Here is a 19,234-nt window from a genome sequence, read left to right as displayed (position 1 = left end):
AGGTTTAACTTTTGCAAGACGTCGTAAATGATAAAAACATGACTTAACGACAGAATTAATCTGTTTATCAAACTTGAGACCTGAATCAAGCAACACACCTAGATTTTTCACACACGGAGAGACATAAGAACTTAAGTCGCCAAGGTCAAGATCACCTAAGTCAGAAAAATCACTTGGACCAAACAGTACTATTTCGGTTTTATTCTCATTTAAGGCCAGAAAATTGTGTGTAAGCCATAATTTCGCTTCCTGTAGACACGCCAGCAGGACCTCTGTGGAGCTTGAATCATTATGTTTAAAAGGCAGGTACAATTGGGTGTCATCAGCGTATAAGTGAAAAGATGCTCCATATTTTAAAAAGACGGAGCCCAATGGCAGCAGGTGTAAAAAGAACAATGTTGGAGCAAGAATGGATCCCTGCGGAACACCACAGGAAAGATGTGCTGCTGAGGAAGTGTGTTTTCCAATGCATACAGAAAACTTCCTGTTAGTTAAAAAGGACTGAAGCCATTTTAGAACGGTGCCCTAAATGCCTACAAGATTTTCCAGTCTGGAAATAAGAATTGTATGATCAACCATATCGAAAGCTGAGCTAAGATCTAAAAGGACCAGAGCAACTGCACTCCCATTATCTGTAGCCAGCATAATGTCATTAGTAACTTTCAATAGAGCAGATTCGGTACTGTGAAGTTTTCTGAATCCTGACTGAAAAGTCTCATATAGTGAATTAGATTCCAGAAAAGAATGTAGTTGAGTAAATACAACCTTTTCCAAAAAATTTTAAATGAAAGGGAGATTAGAAATTGGTCTGAAATTACCTAAATCAGACACATCAAGATTTTATTTCTTCAAAAGAGGAGTGACTGAAGCATGTTTTAGGCAGTCAGGGACCGTACCAGTACTCAAACACGTTAATAAAAAACAGGAGATCAGGCCCTATGGTTTCAACAGTTTGCTTAAGGATGTGTGATGGAATACTATCATAAGGACAAAAAGTAGGTTTGAGATTGTCAATAATATCTTTACAGGTCTGAAGGGTAATTAAATCAAACATGCTCCAAATAGAAGAGCACCTAGTTATTTCAGGAAGAGCACGAGAAGTCACAAGTGATTGTGGTCTTGACCTTGTTGTCTTCTCAACAAAAAACGACGGAAAGTTTTCACATAGGAGATCAGACACATCAGGGAAAACATCAACAGCAGGATTTAATGCAAAAACTAAGTAAAATATCAAAAGCACATCAGAATAAAATGAAAACTGAAAATATAAAAATAAAATTAAAGCTATAATAGTATATAATACTAAGTACTAATTAGTGCTCTCAAACGATTAATTGCAATTCATCGCATCCAAAATAAGTTTTTGTTTACATACTATATTTGTGTGTACTGTGTAATGTATATTTATTATGTCTATATAAGTACACACATCTATATATTAAAGAAAAATATTTATATATTAAGTATATTCATCTGTAATATAAAAAATATAAATATATACGTGTAAATATGTGTGTATTTATATATACATAATAAATATACACAGTACACATACATATTATGTAAACAAAAACTTTTATTCTGGATGCGATTAATTGTTTGACAGCACTAATACTAAGAGTAAATCATAGTAAAATAGCATTAGATTGATGACTACTTTAACAGTCCAATCAAATCAAATTACTGATAGATGAAATCAAGTCCCATCTTCTGTTTTTTGGCATTCAGTGTACTCCGTTAACTCAGAAATATGTCAGATTACAAAATTAAAAAAGGGTTTCGAATGCCACATTGGCTTGAATTGAATATTTGTTGAGGAATGTTTGGTTTGCTGTTAGGTGGGAGTGAAGATAGATGCAACCAGCTTCAGTTTGACACGGTTGGTGACATTCCTGCCCTTCTACATGCTGGTGAACAGAACCAAGCACATAATCCAAGTCTGTGAGGAAGGTCTGGATCAGTGGACAGAGGCCCGACCCGGACAGGTCAGGAAATACAACCGACTGTACCAGGAGAAATGTTCATTCTCTGAATGTTGAGATTTATCCGTCTGCTTCATAGGCTGCTGTTCCATTCTGGCCAGAAAAAGACTCGAAGAAACTCCGAGTCAAAGTGGAGGGCAGTCGATCATCACCACGGGCGTTTTACTTCCACCAGCCAGAGAACTGCCTCCTGCTGCATCTGGACAAAACCGTGAGTTAGTGTTTCCTACACAGACTTGAGAGATACAGTGCACAAGCACACTCTCCCTCGATTTATCCTTTTCTTGTTTGTAGTTGGGCGGTATTATTGTGGATGTGAATCTGACAGAACATTCTGCTGTGATCCGGTTCTCTGACTACCACGATGGTGCCGCTCCATTCCTCCTCATCAACCACACTAAAGACGAGACACTACAGTTCCACCAGAGGTGAGGATGACAAACGCATGAGAGCTGTGCAAGATCAAAGTAGAAGAGTTTAAAGACACAATGAGAGACCCCAGTAAAGACAGTCCGATGGTCTTTGGCTCTGTTGATCGTATACTGTACATGTTTATATGCCTTGCAAGCATTTAGTTTCTGTTGAGGAACTGAACATTGTGATTGTAAATTCTTCTGAATTAGATGTTTTTGAAATGGTGACGGTTGGTAGTTTGGTAGAAATTTGGGGTCCAAATTGAATGATTTGTCATAGTCTTGGAAGCATCAGGCAAAATATAATTTATTTTTTTCTGAAAAAAAAAACACACAGTTCAGGTTTTTTTTACATTTTTTACACAAATCTGATCAACCAAAAGTTCTTATCAAAAGTCCTTATCAAAATGTGTACAATATAATAGGAAAACATAATATATCATTAAATAATAAATCTCTCACTATATTATTTTTAGCTTATTATGGGAGATTGCTTATAATATATATGTTGCTTATAAAAACAAAACAAAGTATTCAGTTATCCATGTTTTAATTAAAAAATAAAAATGTAAATAAATCACTTCGGAAATTGTCAAGTAGGTAGACATTTATTCAATTTGTGCTTTAAAATATACTTAAATATAACAAATTAAAAATATATAAATTATTTTAAATGTAGAATTAAAATAAAATTTTTGCTTTCTTTATCCATTTGCCAATCAAGTTAAAAATGCCATTGCAGTTCATACATGGGAGTAGCTGGTAAACCAAAATTTTAAACCACTTTCATGTTTTTTTTTCCGTTTTCTTTTCTTTGTGATGAAATGAAACAGTCTTTGCTCTTTTAGCATTCACTGAAACTTTACACTACAGTCTGTATTCATTTTGAAATGCTTTAATTGTCAGTTGTGCTTACTGTTTTGTATATATGTTGCTAGAGTGTTTTATATTTTATTTTGTTGCATTTTTGTTGTATCCTTCTTTCTTTGTAGCACCAGTAAGCGGAAAGCTTCTACTTGGCTTCGGGATGAGAGAGTGGATCTCTCTTTATCAGTTTGTGAAGAGACTGAATCCCTCTGGTACACACTCTCACACTGACAGACAAAGTGATGTTGGTTGAGACGCATGAAACAGTATTTCTTTCTTTTCCTTGCAAGCTAACATGGGATTTGGTGAAGGGAGCTGCTCGACCCTTTCCAAAATACTTTGGGGAAAAACATGAGTACAGTTAACATCTTTAACTCATTTTCCTTCCACAGCAAATGGTTGCAGTCTGAAGTGAATCTTTCTCTTCTTGATGATTTTACAACCCGTCAGGTGTTTTGCACCTTGTGGACAAAATAACAGAAATTAACCTACTTGCTTCCTGATTCTGTGCTTACAGCTGCTTTCACTTCCACTTCCTAACAAATGAAATGCATTCTCTTGTGTCTCAGTGGAAATAAGATACAGAGCATGAATTATTTTCTTTTTTCTCTCATTGGACACTTGGTTATTGTGACTTTGGCTGCTGTTAAAGGGAAGTTAACTGCCTGTGCTGTATATCAAGTGTAAATTATTCTCAGATATTATTTTGTTAATACTATGCTCACTTTCATATAGTCTAAACAAACTTCAGCAATCTCTTGCAGAAAATAATCTCCTAATCTTCTTCTTTTTGCAGTGTATTTTAACATTCAGTAGTTTGAGGTCTTTAAGATTTTTTTATGTTATTGAAAGAAGTCTCTTTTGCTCACCAAGGCTGCATTTATTTGATTCAAAATGTAGTAAAAACAGTAATATTTGTAAAATATTATTACATTTTAAATGAACTGTTTTGTATTTGAATATATTTTAAAATGTAAGTTATTGCTATCATTACTCCAGTCTTCAGTGTCACATGATCCTTTAGAAATCATATGCTGATTTGCTGCTCAAGAAACATTTCTTATGTGCTGCTTAATATTTTTGTGGAAACCATGAGGAATATTTGATAAATAGAAAGTTCAAAAGAACAGCATTTATTTCAAATAGAACCTTTTGTTTGACCCCAAACATTTGAATGGTAGTGCATTTTCATGTTTTTTTATTGTACAGAATTTGTTGAAGTTTGTTGCAGTTGTTGGATGTTTTGTGATGGTGTTATATATTATGTAGTAAGTCTGAACTAATGGTTTTATTCTAGCAGCTCTCAGGCAGAAATGGAAGAGCTGGCTCCAGGTGAGGCGGTGTACTACACCTGGGCCGAGCCCACCGGCTCAAGAATACTGAGCTGGAAATGGGGCAAATACAAAGGAGAGCTCAAGAGTGAAGAGGTTAGAAATAAAAATCAGATCTAATGATTGATTATACAACATTTAAATGTGATAAATTACATTCATTTAAATACTATAACAAACCTCACTCTTCATTGAAGATGTGCAACTAAATGTTCGTTTGGGTCCCTGTTTTCATTTGTTCTATAGGACCAGTTGTCGGATGTGAACAAGGAGGGAACATTTTTTGTCATCTCATTTTATGAAGGCCTCCAGCGTGTGGCGCTTTTCACCACCGAGTCGCGTGTCTTCAAGAAGATTCGCGATAACGAGAAAATAGAGCTGGCAGAACAGGAAACCTGCATCTCGTTACAGAACATGGGCATTTCACTGGTCAACAACACCGCCAGCCAGGAAGTGGCCTTCATTGGCATCACCAGGTACTGCTGGGGGTCATGGTGGCATACTGTACATCTGACACAAAAAAGTGTTAAGCACATTTTAGGCACTTTCACAACAAGAATGATAACTATAATGGCAACTATATTAGCGTCCACATCAACCTAGAATATATGAAGAGTTCATTTGCAAAAACAGATAACTACGTTTTTAAAAATGTTCAAAAATCATGTTTTTTCATTGTGCGTTCCAATTAATCTCAATCAAACTGCAGTTGGATTATTTTGACTAGGTTAAAAAATAACTAAAAATAAAACTAACCCAATAAAACAAAATAAAAACATGATAACATAAAAAAAACATGATTTTTGAACATTTTACAAAACGGGAAAAAAAATAAATTAACACACAAACTCTTCATATTTTGCTCATTGAAATAGATCAAATGAATATAATTTGTTTGTGTTGGTCAGTTCTGATGTGGTGTGGGAAACCAAGCCTAAGATGCGCAGCCGATGGAAGGTTTTGAGTGTTAAAGAAGCGGCGATGTTGGAGCAGCGCTACAGAGATTATATGGAGAGCGGGCCAGTAGACAGCATCGTCATTGACCTAGAGAACGACTACCAGGTTAGTGCTTACACCTTACAGGAACCAGTTCACAGCCCTTAAAGGGGACCTATTATGCCCCTTTTTACAAGATGTAAAATAAGTCTCTGATGTCCCCAGAGTGTGTATGTGAAGTTTTAGCTCAAAATACCACTCAGCTCTTTTTTTTATAGCTTGCTATAGTTGCCAATTTTAGGATATGAGCCAAAATGCGCCGTTTTTGTCTTTGTCCCTTTGGAAGCAAATGAGCTGGTGCTCTTGGCCCCCTTTTCAGAAGAGGCGGAGCTTCAAAAGCTAATGCTCCTGCCGGCACAACGGCAACACACAACAATCTCACGCACTAAAACTGTCAGAAACTCAATCGCTTGAGCAATATAAAGCAATGCGATCGCATTGCTTTATATGCATTTTTTTAACTGCCACATTTCTATTTATGATCGCTCTGGTAGCACGTAAAGGCAGCATCAGTAAAAACAGGCAGAGACGATGGTAGCTTTAGCAACATTAGCCTTACAGAGTGCCAAGCAGCTCTTTCAGAAAGGCTATTTGAAAACAAAATATGAAGCACTTACTTTGTCTGGAGCTGACGTTTGCGCATGAAGCGTTGGTCTTGATCCCTCTTTCAGAATCAGACTTTGCGAAAATCCAGCATTGAAATGACCCTTGTTTGTGAGGCAGTCAGGTGTAAAATGATTGGCATGACTTTCTTCTGCATGAAACTTAACCACAGTTTCCTTAGCGGCTCAGATGGGGGAGTTAATGGAGCTCCTATGTTCATTGGTGCATCCCAAAACATAACACTTGTATTGCCTCTTTATGGCACTGACATTGTATATCTCCAGTAATGGCAGACTGCTGCTTCTCACTCAGGCCTGTGTCTATGCTAATAGGCCAGAGAGCCTCACAAATGGGCGGCACTTTTTCACTATGGAGACGTGTACCTAGGGAGAAATCTGGAATCACTTGTTCTGAGAGACTGTTTATGATTTATTGGGATTATAAAAAAAATGAGTGGGTGGATTTTTACTATTACAGGCTGGTTGTTTTCACACACTGCAGCCACACTGTTTAAACACCTTATAAAAGTGATTTTTGCATAATAGGTCCTCTTTAAAGGCAAGATGCCTTTTTTTTTTTTTTTTTTGTCACCATCAGAATTAAACAGTGTTTTTGCTACTGTACCTTTAAGGCTTCTACATGCAAATAACCCTGGTTTATGATAGGATCTTATTAGGCTGAAATATATTTGGCAAGCATTGATTCTTGACTGTGGCCAATAAGTGCTGGAAACGCAACTTAGCATTAGCATATAGATTTCAGTCACATTAGTGAAAAATATCATATGATTGATTTTTTTTTTTTCAATTGATTCATGGTAAAATTATTTATTTCTAGTTAAAATAACTAATTTAAATAAATTAAATAGTTGCTTATTACTAGCATATTAGCTGTTTATTAGTACTTATAAAGCACATTTTCTACATGACCATATTCTACATACTTACCTAAACTTAACAACTATCTTACTAACTATTAATAAGCAGTATTTAGGAGTTTATTGAGGCAAAAATCATAGTTAATAGCTAATAGTGGACACCTTAAAATAAAGTGTGACCCAATAAATATTACATTTTGCTTACAGTTTTGTTATGAATGTTATTTACTGTTTAAATGAAATAGTGTGATATATAACGGCTGTTATATTGACATCGGTCGCCTTGCATTAAAGATATCAGCATCTGCAACCCCCTTATCAAGTTGCTGAATAACATGGGCTGCAACAAGGACAGAAGTTATTCAGAGAAGGTTATGTCTGTTTTAATCCACCTCTGGCTGTACTGAATGTTCATCAGGTGTTGTTTGCTGCTAATGGGGTGGAAATGAGGATAATGCAGCCCTTTGATGCACCGCTCAGGAGGAACTTCCTGCCAGCACTAAAGGTGGAGTACAGTGTCTCCACCCGCCAGAAAACCTACCGAGTCCAGATCAACAGGATTCAGGTCTGCTTCACCCTCAATAAAGCAATCCAGCTTCAGACACATTATAAAAATATGAGTTATAGCCATGTGATCAGAGCAACCACAGAGCCTAGATCAGCACAATTCAATAATTGTGATGCACTAATTCATACAGTTATTATGGTCAGTGAACATGAAAATGCCCGTTTACTCCTCAGATCCAAAATCAGTTGCCTGGAGCCATCTTCCCATTTGTGTTCTACCCCATCAAACCTCCCAAATCAGTCAGCATGGACTCAGGTCAGTCGATCCACAGCCTTGAGGCCTGTTCACTCAAAGGCCAATGCAAAATAATTATTTTCTTTTTTCTTTTTATATTATTTTATTTATTTGTGTCTAGCCAGTCTGACATTGATACAGTAAAAGGGTATTACATTTTATTATTTTTGATTTATTTAATTTTTTTATTTAAGAGCCCAAACCACTCGCTGATGTCAGCATCATCACCAGAGCAGCCGGACATTCAGACATTCTTCGCATCAAGTATGCTTCCTCCTCGTGAAATTTCTTTTCATCTCTTGCTCTCAAAGAAACTGCAAAACATGCTTCATTTCTGCTTTGCAGGTATTTTAAAGTGTTGATTCAGGAGATGGACCTGCGGATAGATCTTGGGTTCCTGTATGCCATACTTGAGCTCTTCACTGCCGAGCACGCCAGTGCTGTCACGTCTGAACAGGAGGTACAGTAATGCACAAAGATATACATAGGCATCCGTGAAACCTGCAAGTGATTGATTCTTCTGTATGAGAGGCAACTCCATACTCTTATTGATACTTTTCAGTACTGAGCATAGCAATACATTTATAATAGACTTCTCCCTCTAGTTCATCCACACTCTTTGTGATTACAGTATATTTTATATTACACACACTGCCATTCAAAATTTGTGGCCTGAAAGATTTATTTTTAAGAAATGAATACTTTTATTCAACAATGCATTAAATGAAACAAAAGTGACCGTAACAGATTTGTTACAAAATATTTTTTCATATTTATATATTTCTAAATTTTTATTTTTATTTAATGTTTTTAGAAATTCTGTTCTTTTGAATTTTCTATTTCAAGTCGTCATATTAGAATGATTTCTGAAGGATCATGTGACACTGAAGACTGGAGTAATGATGCTGAAAATTCAGCTTTGATCACTGGAATAAATTACATTTTAAAATAGATTCTAATAGAAAACAATTATTTTGAATGAAAATAATATTTCACAAAATTACAGTTTTTACTGTATTTTTGATCAAATAAATGCAGCCTGGGTGAGCATAAGAGACTTAAAAAAATCTTAGCGACCCCAAAGTTTTGAACGCTAGTGTATTTGATCTGTGGTGTTGTACTGTAGGTGGAGTTGTTTGAGAAGGACATTGATTATCTGAAGACAGAGTTGAATCATAGTTCAGCGACAGACACGTCACCCATCAGCCTGTACGAGTACTTCCACATCTCGCCCATCAAGGTCAGTTTCCAAAACCTCTGTCCAATTCACTGTGACCACAGAATAACATTTAATATTTATGAAAAACTTAGCTTACTGAAGGCGAAAGGTAGTTTTTTAAAATCAACACATTTTGAGTGTACAGTGTAGTGTGTAACTGTGTTTTTGTGGGGCAGCTTCACTTGAGTTTCTCTCTGAGCACCGGTGGTGAAGACGGGAATAAGAAAGAGAGAGAGAGAGAGGTCATTCCTGTTCAGTCTCTCAACCTCCTGCTGAAGAGCATTGGAGCAACACTCACTGATGCTCAGGACGTCCTCTTCAAGTACTTACACTCACTACACCGCACTCACACTCACTGCGGCAGGAAATCCCTGTAGTTCCTCATTCCAGTCTGCCCAGCTGAACCCTCACTTCACACTTTGGGTATTTCTGGATTTCACATGTGGTTATGCTGACAACAAAACACACTCTCGACTTCAGTTTTTCCGCTGCCACACTGCCCTCTAGTGGAAAGACTGAAACAAGCTAGAACTGTATGTCAAGGGAGCAAAACTGTGTATGTGCAATGAGGATTCATTATTAGACAAGCATTATGTTATGTATATATTGAATGCAATTATTATTTATTTACTATTATACTTTTTTATATTTTGAATTAATTATTTTTGCATTTTAGTTTCTAGTAATTTTGGTGCTTTTGTCAATTTTGCTTAGATTTTTTAAATGTTACTATTTAGTTTTAAATTAGTTTTAGTTTATTTGCTATTTACATTTAGTATTACTTTGGTGTTTTAGTTTATTAATTTTTATTTATTTCCACCTAGTAATTTTAGTGCTTTTAGTAATTTCACTTAATTACCAAGGCAGTTTTTCATCTCATATATTTTATTTCAGCTTTATTTTAGGTAACATTTTAATTCTCTTAGTTAATTTAGTAGGTTTTAGTATTAATGATAATAACGCTGAGCTGCTTAATACATTTTAAAATTGCATGTGAAGCAGTATATGCAATATGTAGAGTCAATAATAAATGGCTTGTAAAATTGTAATTTAGCCTCAAGTTCTATCCAGTTATCTTTTCAGAAATGAACGTGGTTACTTTTGTTGGCAATGCACGTTTGTAAAATAAGAAAGGCGAGATCAAATCGAGGGCACCATACCCAGTAGTGTGGTCTGATTCTGTATTTCACATTTTGGCAAAAGTAGTAGGTTTAGTGGATATTCCATGCATACTAATTTATATACTGTGTACAGTATGCACTCATTATTATGAGTAGTATGCCACTGCATACAGTTCATACAAAGTCTCTTATGTGATGTTGAATTGTATATTTATTACCTAGAAATCTGTTTTATTGGAAATGCTTACATTTGTGACCTGTCTTTCGCCAGACTTGCATTTTTTGAGCTGACGTACCAGTTCCGCACCACTCAGCAGCTGCAGTCGGAGGTCATCCGCCATTATTCCAAACAGGTGAGCTTTCACCTTTAACACTCACCAACTACTGGTGATTTCAGTGTGTTTTAAACATATACATTCATTTGTCTGTGCTTGTGTGCTGTTTGTTTCAGGCTATCAAGCAGATGTATGTTCTGGTTTTGGGTTTAGATGTCCTCGGGAATCCATTCGGACTGATCCGCGGTCTGTCTGAAGGTGTCGAGGCCTTCTTTTATGAGCCTTATCAGGTGAAACTTCAACTCTTTTGATAGGATTGATAAGATAAAGAATATGTGGTCCTCTAAACTGAATGTTTTCAGAATTAAATTTATCTAGCTGCGAAAGCATCATTTCTCATTTTCATATACTAAAACTAAGATTAAAATAAAAAAAGGACAAAAACACACACAAAATTACAAAACCTTTAACTGAAATTAAAATGAAAACAGAAAATACCAACAAAAAAAAAAAACTGTTAATAGTATCTTGATGATATAAAAATAACACTGAATGTTGGTTTGTCAGGGTGCCATACAGGGACCAGAGGAGTTTATGGAGGGCATGGCACTCGGTGTGAAGGCTCTGGTTGGAGGAGCTGTGGGTGCGTTCTCTCTTTTTGCTATATTTAATAATACACTAATATTGTGAGTGATCTGTGCAGTTATGAACTCTCCAATCAAAAGTTGTCACATGAGGCTCGTATCAATCTTGTTCCACTTATATTCTGAGCTGTCCATCTCTTGTCCTCTCAGGCGGTCTGGCCGGAGCGGCGTCTCGGATCACAGGAGCAATGGCTAAAGGTGTGGCCGCCATGACCATGGATGAGGAGTATCAGCAGAAGAGACGAGAGGCCATGAACAAGCAGCCCAGCGGACTGAGAGAAGGCCTGACACGAGGAGGGAAGGGACTCGTCTCTGTGAGTTAACAACAGAAACTTTGACCTAACAGATAGTTCACCCAACAGATTTGAAGTAATCATTTACATAGCCTTACGTTGCTTCAGACCTGTTTGACTTGTACTATTATATTCTATACTTATACTTGTATCATACAGGTGTGAAATGACACGATGGCAAGTTTTTAATGTTGAACTTTACCTTCAAGTTGAAATTTCAGGAAATTAACAGCACATCTGTATGTTCATTGTTCTCTGCTGTTGGTCAGTAGTCACGACATCCAGATAAACAAATAAAATATTTAAACTTTTTAGTGTCTTATTGGTAGCATTTTATTTTACAGTAGGTGTACTTCCCTGGTACATACATGGTAAATATCTCTTGTACCTACAGGCAAATGAGTGGTAAAAAGGTACTTACCTGAAGTGTATGTAAATGGTAACAAATAAGAAACACGGCTATACTTAACAGTCGTACATGCATGGTCATTAGTTTGTACATGCAGACAAGTGTGGGTAAGAAAGGTCACTTACAGGTAGTGCAAACTAATTACCATGCATGTACGACTGTTAAGTACAGCCGTGTTTCTTATTTGTTACCATGTACATACACCTCAGGTAAGTACCTTGTGTTACCACTCATTTGCCTGTAGGTACAAGAGATGTTTACCATGTATGTACCAGGGAAGTACACGTACTGTAAAATAAAGTGCTACCGTTTTATTTTTGTTTGTTTTAATGTTAAAATGATTTGCCTTATTTGCCTTACATTTTAATGATTTTGTTTTTTATTAGCTTTTTATCAATTCATGAACTCCCCACATTTCCCTTAGTTCATGAATCCTAGTTTATATAGGTAAGATATAACCAAAAATATACATAGAAAAAAATGGTGAAGCCATTTTAATTCAGAAATTGCTAGTCAATTTTACGAATAATTACATAGAAATGGCAAGTCAAACAATTAAGTGTGAAATTTTGAATCAGAAAGACTGAAATAGTATTTTCATGTAAAACATCCAGTCTTTGTTTTTTTTTGTTAGTTTTTTTTACAGTGTAGGACTGTTAATTTAGTGTGATTTAGTAAAAAAAAAATATTTCCCACCATTGGAGCAATTGTTTTCTTCCAAAAAACAATACACTGACTTCTAAAGCCACTTTATTCTTTATTTATTAAACATTGTAGATTTAGAGCCCGAGATCTGCCCATATACATAAGATGCAAAAAAAAAAAACATTTCTAACAATAGAGGTTGTATGTCAGGAAAATAAAACTATTAAAGCCACTTTTTTAATGTCTATTCAATGCTTTTACACAATATTGTCTTAATAATATGTTTAGTTATGGTTAATTCAGTTAATTGATCAGCTTATCATGTAATTAATTTAGTAAAAATGTTTAATTGATTGACGTCTGACAAGTCTATAGTGCATATTTAGCATTCAGTAGAGTAGTTTTGTTTGTTTTTTGTGGGAAGTCAGTCTGTAAATATGAAGTCTTCTCCTCATCATCACACAGGGGTTTGTGAGCGGCATCACGGGCATTGTGACTAAACCCATTAAAGGTAAAGATGTTCAGTTATCCGGCAGTATTTCACTGTCAAGAATCCAGCTTTCCTGTGTGCTCAGTTTAATAGGCATCTTGTGTGTGTGTGTGTGTTGCTGTAGGAGCTCAGAAGGAAGGAGCGGCGGGTTTCTTTAAGGGTGTGGGCAAAGGTTTGGTCGGAGCTCTGACCAGACCAACAGGGGGCATCATTGACATGGCCAGCAGCACCTTTCAAGGCATCAAAAGGTCTCTGAATATGTCTGTGTATCTGTGTGCATTGTTTAGGAAAGAGTCTTGGTGTTAGTCCGTGATTGTGATGTGTTTTCTGGCATGATTTGAATATAGAGCTGCGGAGACGTCTCAGGATGTGGAGAGTTTACGTCCTCCTCGTTTCATCCATGAGGATGGAGTCATCCGGCCGTATAAGGAGAGAGAGGGCATAGGCAGACAGATGCTGCAGGTGATGCATGACACTTCACTTCCTGCCGTCACAGTCCTGGTGTTCAAGATAATGGAAATAGATTAAAAAAGTTTTAAAGACAAAAATAATAAGAACGGACAATATAATAAGCAACGGAAATGGGTAGTTGACATGACATCTCCTACATTACAAATTAAAACGTCAAAAAATGAGTCTCACCAAAGCTGCATTTATATAATCAAAAATACAGAAAAAACTGCAATATTGTGAAATATTATTACAAATTTAAATAACTGTTTTCTATTTATTTGGAATATTATAGAAATCTTTTTTCTAACTTTTTAAATGTCTTTACTCTCACTTTTGACAGTTTTATGCATCGTTGCTGATTAAAAGTGTTCATATTTTTATTAATAATAATTTAAAAAAACTTGAATGGAAACGTGCAATTAAACGTAAAGTCTAATATATGTTGAAAATATATGATGATTATATCCATGTCATCTACCCAGATACAGATATGCATAACATTATACATATACAGTAACTATAAAATAACAAGTTTCTGATTTACTTGCAGTTATTTCTTGCTTACAAATTCTATGCCATTTTCTTAAACACCCACCGTTGTCATTAAACAACCAGTTTCGACCAACATGAATTTTCATGCTTGTCCAGGCTGGTTTATGCTGGTTTTATATTAGTCTAGATTGTGGATTAGAATATGTCTAGATGGTGAAGCTGGTCAACCGGAACAGTCTTTCTGCTGAACTGGTTGACCAAGGAAGTCTTGCTGGTTAAACTAGTTTAAACTAGCCTCCAAAACACAACAGGAACCAAATAGACCAACACTGGCCAAGGGTTTAAAATTGCATCATCAGATATGAAAGAGGTGTTAATATTTTAAATAATAACGTGTAGCAAACTTGATGAATTTTTTGTAATGCATAGTATTATAAATTTCTGTTCTTATATGTTATAAAAACAGTAAACTAAAATGTAAAAACAAACAGTCTAAAGTATTAAATGAACTCAAATCAAACTAAAACTAAATCAAATGATTTAAAACTACTTATGTAATTCCCAGCAGTCATTGTCCTAGTATGTTTTAGTGATGTGTGGTGTAGTTTGTAACTGCAGGAGTTGCAGACGTCATCTCAGTAGTGTTAGATGAACTAGTACTGGTGGTAGTATTAGTGTTTCTGGTTTAGTACACAGCTTGTACTGGTGTTCACATTAACATCACACTGACTGCAGCTCTCCTCTCTTGTCATGTTCACAGAGCAGAGCGAGAGCGGCCCTCTCTCAGATGAATAGCTCTGACACTGATGAGGATGAGGAAAATGGGTCTTTTTAAGTGCCTTTCTCAGGGCTTTCAATAAATGTTCAGTTTGTTTATGTAATTTCCATCTAAAATCAGAATAATTTACAATGTTTTTACGTAATTCAAGTAGTGTCTAGCTGATAGAGTAGTTAATATATTATATAATATATTTTAAATGTAAATATTGCTGTTTTATGATTAGTAATCTTGGTTTTATTCCTTCTGATTTGTTGCCCCACCCCATCATCTGTCATTTTTCCTGAATAAAGTCTGTTTCCAAGTGCATTTTTTTTTTCATCATTAACCCATTCCACACCCATCAATCCCACAATGCATTGCAAATGACATCGCATTTCATTGATTTATAGACACACTTTACGAAGGAGCTGGGGTGCGTGCTGTGACTTTAGTCTCTTTAGAAAACGTCGTGACTAAACCTTTGCTTAAATTTTGCATTAAATTCTTTTCTTTTTACTAGGGAAATTTTAGAAATTTGCATTCTTGCGTCCAGAGCACGATCAAACACGCCAGAACTATAGGCAACGTGAAAGTGCTTTAGAACGAAATAAAAAATAGTTTTGAGAATCCCAAAACTAGTGCGACGTATATGAAGACGAGTAGGTGATTTTGAAGTTTTGTTGCCACTGTGTCTTTTCATCAGTTCTTGTGTCATTATACTCACTCCATCACCATATTTGATCATAGAAGTTCCCAGGATTGTGTGTTTTTAGTTTTTTTTTTTTATATATAAATATTAATGGGTTTCTTCATTTGGCTTGTAGAATATTGAAAACGGACGGTTTGCCAAGTACAGATACTTTGCTCATGCTAAGGTGAACGAATCAGATTTCCTGATGATCACTAAAAGGTAGGTGAATTATATAAACCCCTCATTTTACATGGGCACATTTAGATGAATGGGTATTTTGGTTTTAAGCATGCACAAATAGCATTAAGCATGTCACAGTTGTTTGGCTTCAGCTTATAAAAGCCTTCATGTAAACACCCTGAGCTCTATTCAAAATAAATCATTTTAATTTTTTTTTTTTAGCTTTCAATACAGCTATTATTAAGCTTAAAAATACCATGCACACGTGCCGTGCCATGATGCACGTTTATTTGCATCTTACAAACTGAAATTAGATTTTATTCGTTTAGACTGATGAAAATCAGTGCATGTAAACAGTTTTCAGTAAAAATGATTTTATGCGACAAAAACGTGTGTTTGCTTAAGCAAGCACTGCTCATACTTCAGGTGAGGAATCTCAACAAATCCCTGAACCCAATAATTAAACTTAGGGCATAAAACTTTCCTCTTTTTCCATATGTTAAACATTAAAGGCTGGAATACACTACATACACTACAAATTGGGGCAGATATTTGGGTACTGCAGCCTTTAGGAAAAAATCATCAGAAATGTATTTAATTTCTAAGAACTATGTATATTTGCATGTAATTGATTATATACACATGTACTATTGTATCCTAGTTATTCAAGTCATGTGCTACAGTGTATAGAGCCCTTTTTATTTAATGGAAGCTTTTCAGCTCGTGTCTGTGTGATTTTCTTCTTTCAGGGGGATATTTTTTGTGACTAAGGGCACATTTGGGCAGCTGACGTGTGAGTGGCAGTATCTGTTTGATGAGTTTACCAAAGCGCCCATGATCGTGGAGGGCAGGAGATTGCGCATAGAAGCGAAGGTACATCATCATACGAAACATTTATAAACAACATTATAAATCGCACTGGTTGCTGCATGTTATTCTAAATGTGCAAATATTTATATTTAGCACTTTAATTTATAGTCCTGTTGTACATGTATATAGAATGTACTTACACTATAATAAGGTACTAACCCTAAAACTTAACCCAAGTAGTTAACTTGTATTACTGTTCTTTCTTACATAATCAGTCATTAACAGTTCCTTCACCTCTGAAAGGACTTTTATTGTGTAATGAGGTAATCAAGGCCATGTGGGCAGGGAGAGAGCATTAAAAATATTAACCTATAATATCATGGCCTACATGCTTGATCCAAATGAAATGCCTCTTGAACAAGGATTTCTTTTATTATGATGAAAATATGATTCATCTTGTTTTGATTTTCATAGGAGCGAGTCAAATCAGTGTTTCATGCCAAAGAGTTTGGGAAGATCATCAATTTCAAAACTCCAGAACTAGCAAAGGTACAGTTGCACATCTTTGCTGCTGCACATCGATCCTGTGAGCATCGCCCACTTTCCATGGTGCCCTTTAAGACCCCAAATTACCATGAATCCCTTCATAAAAGGCTTTTCTTCAAGACCATTTGTAAAGTGTATAACAATACACTTTTATCACATTCATTCATTTTGAAACCTGAGGTAATTTATTTATAAATCAGTGAAAGATATTCTTTAGATATTGTCATATTAGTTTGTTTAACCAAACGCCGTATGGAGACACTACACAATTTGAAGTAAATTTGAATTAACCTTTTTTGTTTTGTTGAAAATAGTTTCAACAGAACACACATCACATACTGTATGACTGTCTTCTTTCAGACAAATACAATTTGAGTTATATTAAAACTTGGTTCTCGTGAGACTAGAATATTCTCAGCTGAGTTTACTCTACGGCTACATCCTTCGTCATCCGCTGAAGTGCCGCTCTCTTGTGAACGCGCGTACGTCAGTTAGCGGAAGCTAGAGATTACGCTTTATAAAGTTTTAAATATGGATATTTTTCTTAAACGAATGCATTGATTCGGTTCAGGAGGCCTTTATTAACCCATCGGAGCCGTGTGGAGCACTTTTTATGATGGAGGGATGCACTTTTTTGGGCTTCAAAATCTCAACACCCATTCACTGCCATTATAAAGCTTGAAAGAGCCAGGATATTTTTTAATATAACTCTGATTGTATTCGTCTGAAAGAAGAAAGTCTTATACACCTAGGATGGCTTGAGGTTGTGTAAAACATTGTAATTTTGGGTGGTCAATCCTTTTAAGAGTAAAATTTTTCACAGCTAATTGTAGGTAAAATAGCCTGTAACGGTTTGTACCCGTGCTTTAATTTAAATCATGCATTTCTGTCGTTCTCAGTGGGTTCTTGCCAAGCTTGAAGATGCCAGGGAAAGTCTGCCGAAGTAAGGACAGTTAAAGTGACATGCGGTGATCCTGCGCTCTGCTGTGTGCCTTTATGCTGCTTTTGCAGTGTGCCACTTCACATTATACCCACAATGCAACAGTCATTCACTAAACCATGAATACCACACTGGTAATGACTGTTAGACTGTGTGTGTGTTTGTGTTCAGTTTACATTATATTGAACCTTTCTTTCCCCCTCACTGTCTGAGCTCAGTCTGTCAAAATTCCTTATTTGCTTGAACACCAATCTCATTTACATTTTAAGTCTTTATAGCGTGCCTGTACATGCAGTTCAGCGACTCGAAACACGTCTCTTAACTAAAGCCACGCTAAAGTGTAGATTAAGGTGTCATTTTATACACATTAATAAAGACCAGTGCACTGTATGTATTTTATTTGTCTTTACATGTGGGAATGTGTGTCGCATTTAAACAGAAATGACCAGGAATGTTTGAAAATGGGGGAGAGCAGGGATATTTTTTTAATATGTGGCTTTGCATGAAATGATATTTTGTTTCTCAGTGTGTTTAATTAATTCTATAGCTTGTCTTAATACTTGACGGTAAACACTCGATGGCTTCTTGACTGCTTTGTCTATATGCAGCCACGCTGAGTTACTGAATAACTGTAAAATAACATAAATATGCAACTGTTTATTATTTAGCTTTTCAGTAAAGCTATTGTTGTCCATTTTCTTAATGAATGTCAATGAATTGACATTAAAGTCGACATGAAATCAAAACTGACCCTATTTATTGATCCTAATGTCAATAAGGCCTCTTGGGCAACCTGTAAATGATGTACACCAATAAAGTATCTCTTCAGTCCTTGTTTTAGTCCGCAGCCTTTTGAAAATCTTGCCTATAGTTAATGCAGTAATTTAAAGGAATGGTTAACCAAAAAATGGATGTTTGCTCACGTTTCAGGTCAACCGAGATGTAGATGAGTTTGTTTCTTCATCAAAACAGAATTGAAGAAATTTAGCATTACATCAGTTACTTACCAGTGTATCCTCTGCAGTAAATGGGTGCCGTCGGAATGAGAGTCAAAATCAACATATTTGTTCAGAACTGTTTTGGCTTGTAAATGGTGCTTGATCTGGGCTTATTTCTTTCCTGATTCAGACGAGGGTGACTTTTTCACTGGAGAAAACAATATTATGGATTATGGACTGGTTTGAAGTTAAAAACGCCTAAACGATGGATTTGTTTCTTACAAACATGCAGCATCACAAGACTGTAATTGATGGACTGGAGTGGTGTGGATTATTGTGATGTTTTTATCAGCGGTTTGGACTCTCATTTTGACGGCACCCATTCACTGCAGAGGATCCATTTGTGAGCAAGTGATGAAATGCTACATTTCTCCAAATCTGTTCTGATGAAGAAACA

General features: G+C 35.9%; 1 protein-coding gene across 10 annotated transcripts in view; it reads left to right on the top strand.

The window, feature by feature from the left end:
• Positions 1 to 18,672, top strand: part of vps13a (vacuolar protein sorting 13 homolog A) — a 53,383-nt gene extending 34,711 nt beyond the window's left edge. For 4 of the 10 annotated variants that reach the window (XM_058785672.1, XM_058785671.1, XM_058785668.1 and 1 more), the window contains 24 exons: positions 1,839 to 1,985; positions 2,062 to 2,193; positions 2,277 to 2,410; positions 3,388 to 3,474; positions 4,560 to 4,689; positions 4,840 to 5,069; positions 5,502 to 5,655; positions 7,488 to 7,634; positions 7,811 to 7,892; positions 8,066 to 8,135; positions 8,217 to 8,331; positions 8,998 to 9,111; positions 9,267 to 9,412; positions 10,483 to 10,564; positions 10,663 to 10,776; positions 11,054 to 11,129; positions 11,281 to 11,444; positions 12,943 to 12,988; positions 13,092 to 13,215; positions 13,315 to 13,429; positions 15,497 to 15,582; positions 16,293 to 16,416; positions 16,828 to 16,902; positions 17,799 to 18,672. In XM_058785672.1, the coding sequence (XP_058641655.1) occupies positions 1,839 to 1,985; positions 2,062 to 2,193; positions 2,277 to 2,410; positions 3,388 to 3,474; positions 4,560 to 4,689; positions 4,840 to 5,069; positions 5,502 to 5,655; positions 7,488 to 7,634; positions 7,811 to 7,892; positions 8,066 to 8,135; positions 8,217 to 8,331; positions 8,998 to 9,111; positions 9,267 to 9,412; positions 10,483 to 10,564; positions 10,663 to 10,776; positions 11,054 to 11,129; positions 11,281 to 11,444; positions 12,943 to 12,988; positions 13,092 to 13,215; positions 13,315 to 13,429; positions 15,497 to 15,582; positions 16,293 to 16,416; positions 16,828 to 16,902; positions 17,799 to 17,846 (2,742 nt within the window). In that variant the 3' untranslated portion in view covers positions 17,847 to 18,672. Of the gene's footprint in view, positions 1 to 1,838; positions 1,986 to 2,061; positions 2,194 to 2,276; positions 2,411 to 3,387; positions 3,475 to 4,559; positions 4,690 to 4,839; positions 5,070 to 5,501; positions 5,656 to 7,487; positions 7,635 to 7,810; positions 7,893 to 8,065; positions 8,136 to 8,216; positions 8,332 to 8,997; positions 9,112 to 9,266; positions 9,413 to 10,482; positions 10,565 to 10,662; positions 10,777 to 11,053; positions 11,130 to 11,280; positions 11,445 to 12,942; positions 12,989 to 13,091; positions 13,216 to 13,314; positions 13,430 to 14,672; positions 15,000 to 15,496; positions 15,583 to 16,292; positions 16,417 to 16,827; positions 16,903 to 17,798 lie in introns of those variants that run through there. The other 6 variants (XM_058785669.1, XM_058785676.1, XM_058785674.1 and 3 more) reach the window with 4 other exon arrangements.
• The last annotated feature ends 562 nt before the right edge of the window (positions 18,673 to 19,234 follow it).

Source organism: Onychostoma macrolepis, chromosome 08 (genome assembly GCF_012432095.1).
Source record: "Onychostoma macrolepis isolate SWU-2019 chromosome 08, ASM1243209v1, whole genome shotgun sequence".
NCBI lineage: Eukaryota > Metazoa > Chordata > Actinopteri > Cypriniformes > Cyprinidae > Onychostoma > Onychostoma macrolepis.
The sequence above is the reverse complement of the archived record's forward strand: the minus strand, read 5'-3'. Positions and strand labels throughout refer to the sequence as shown.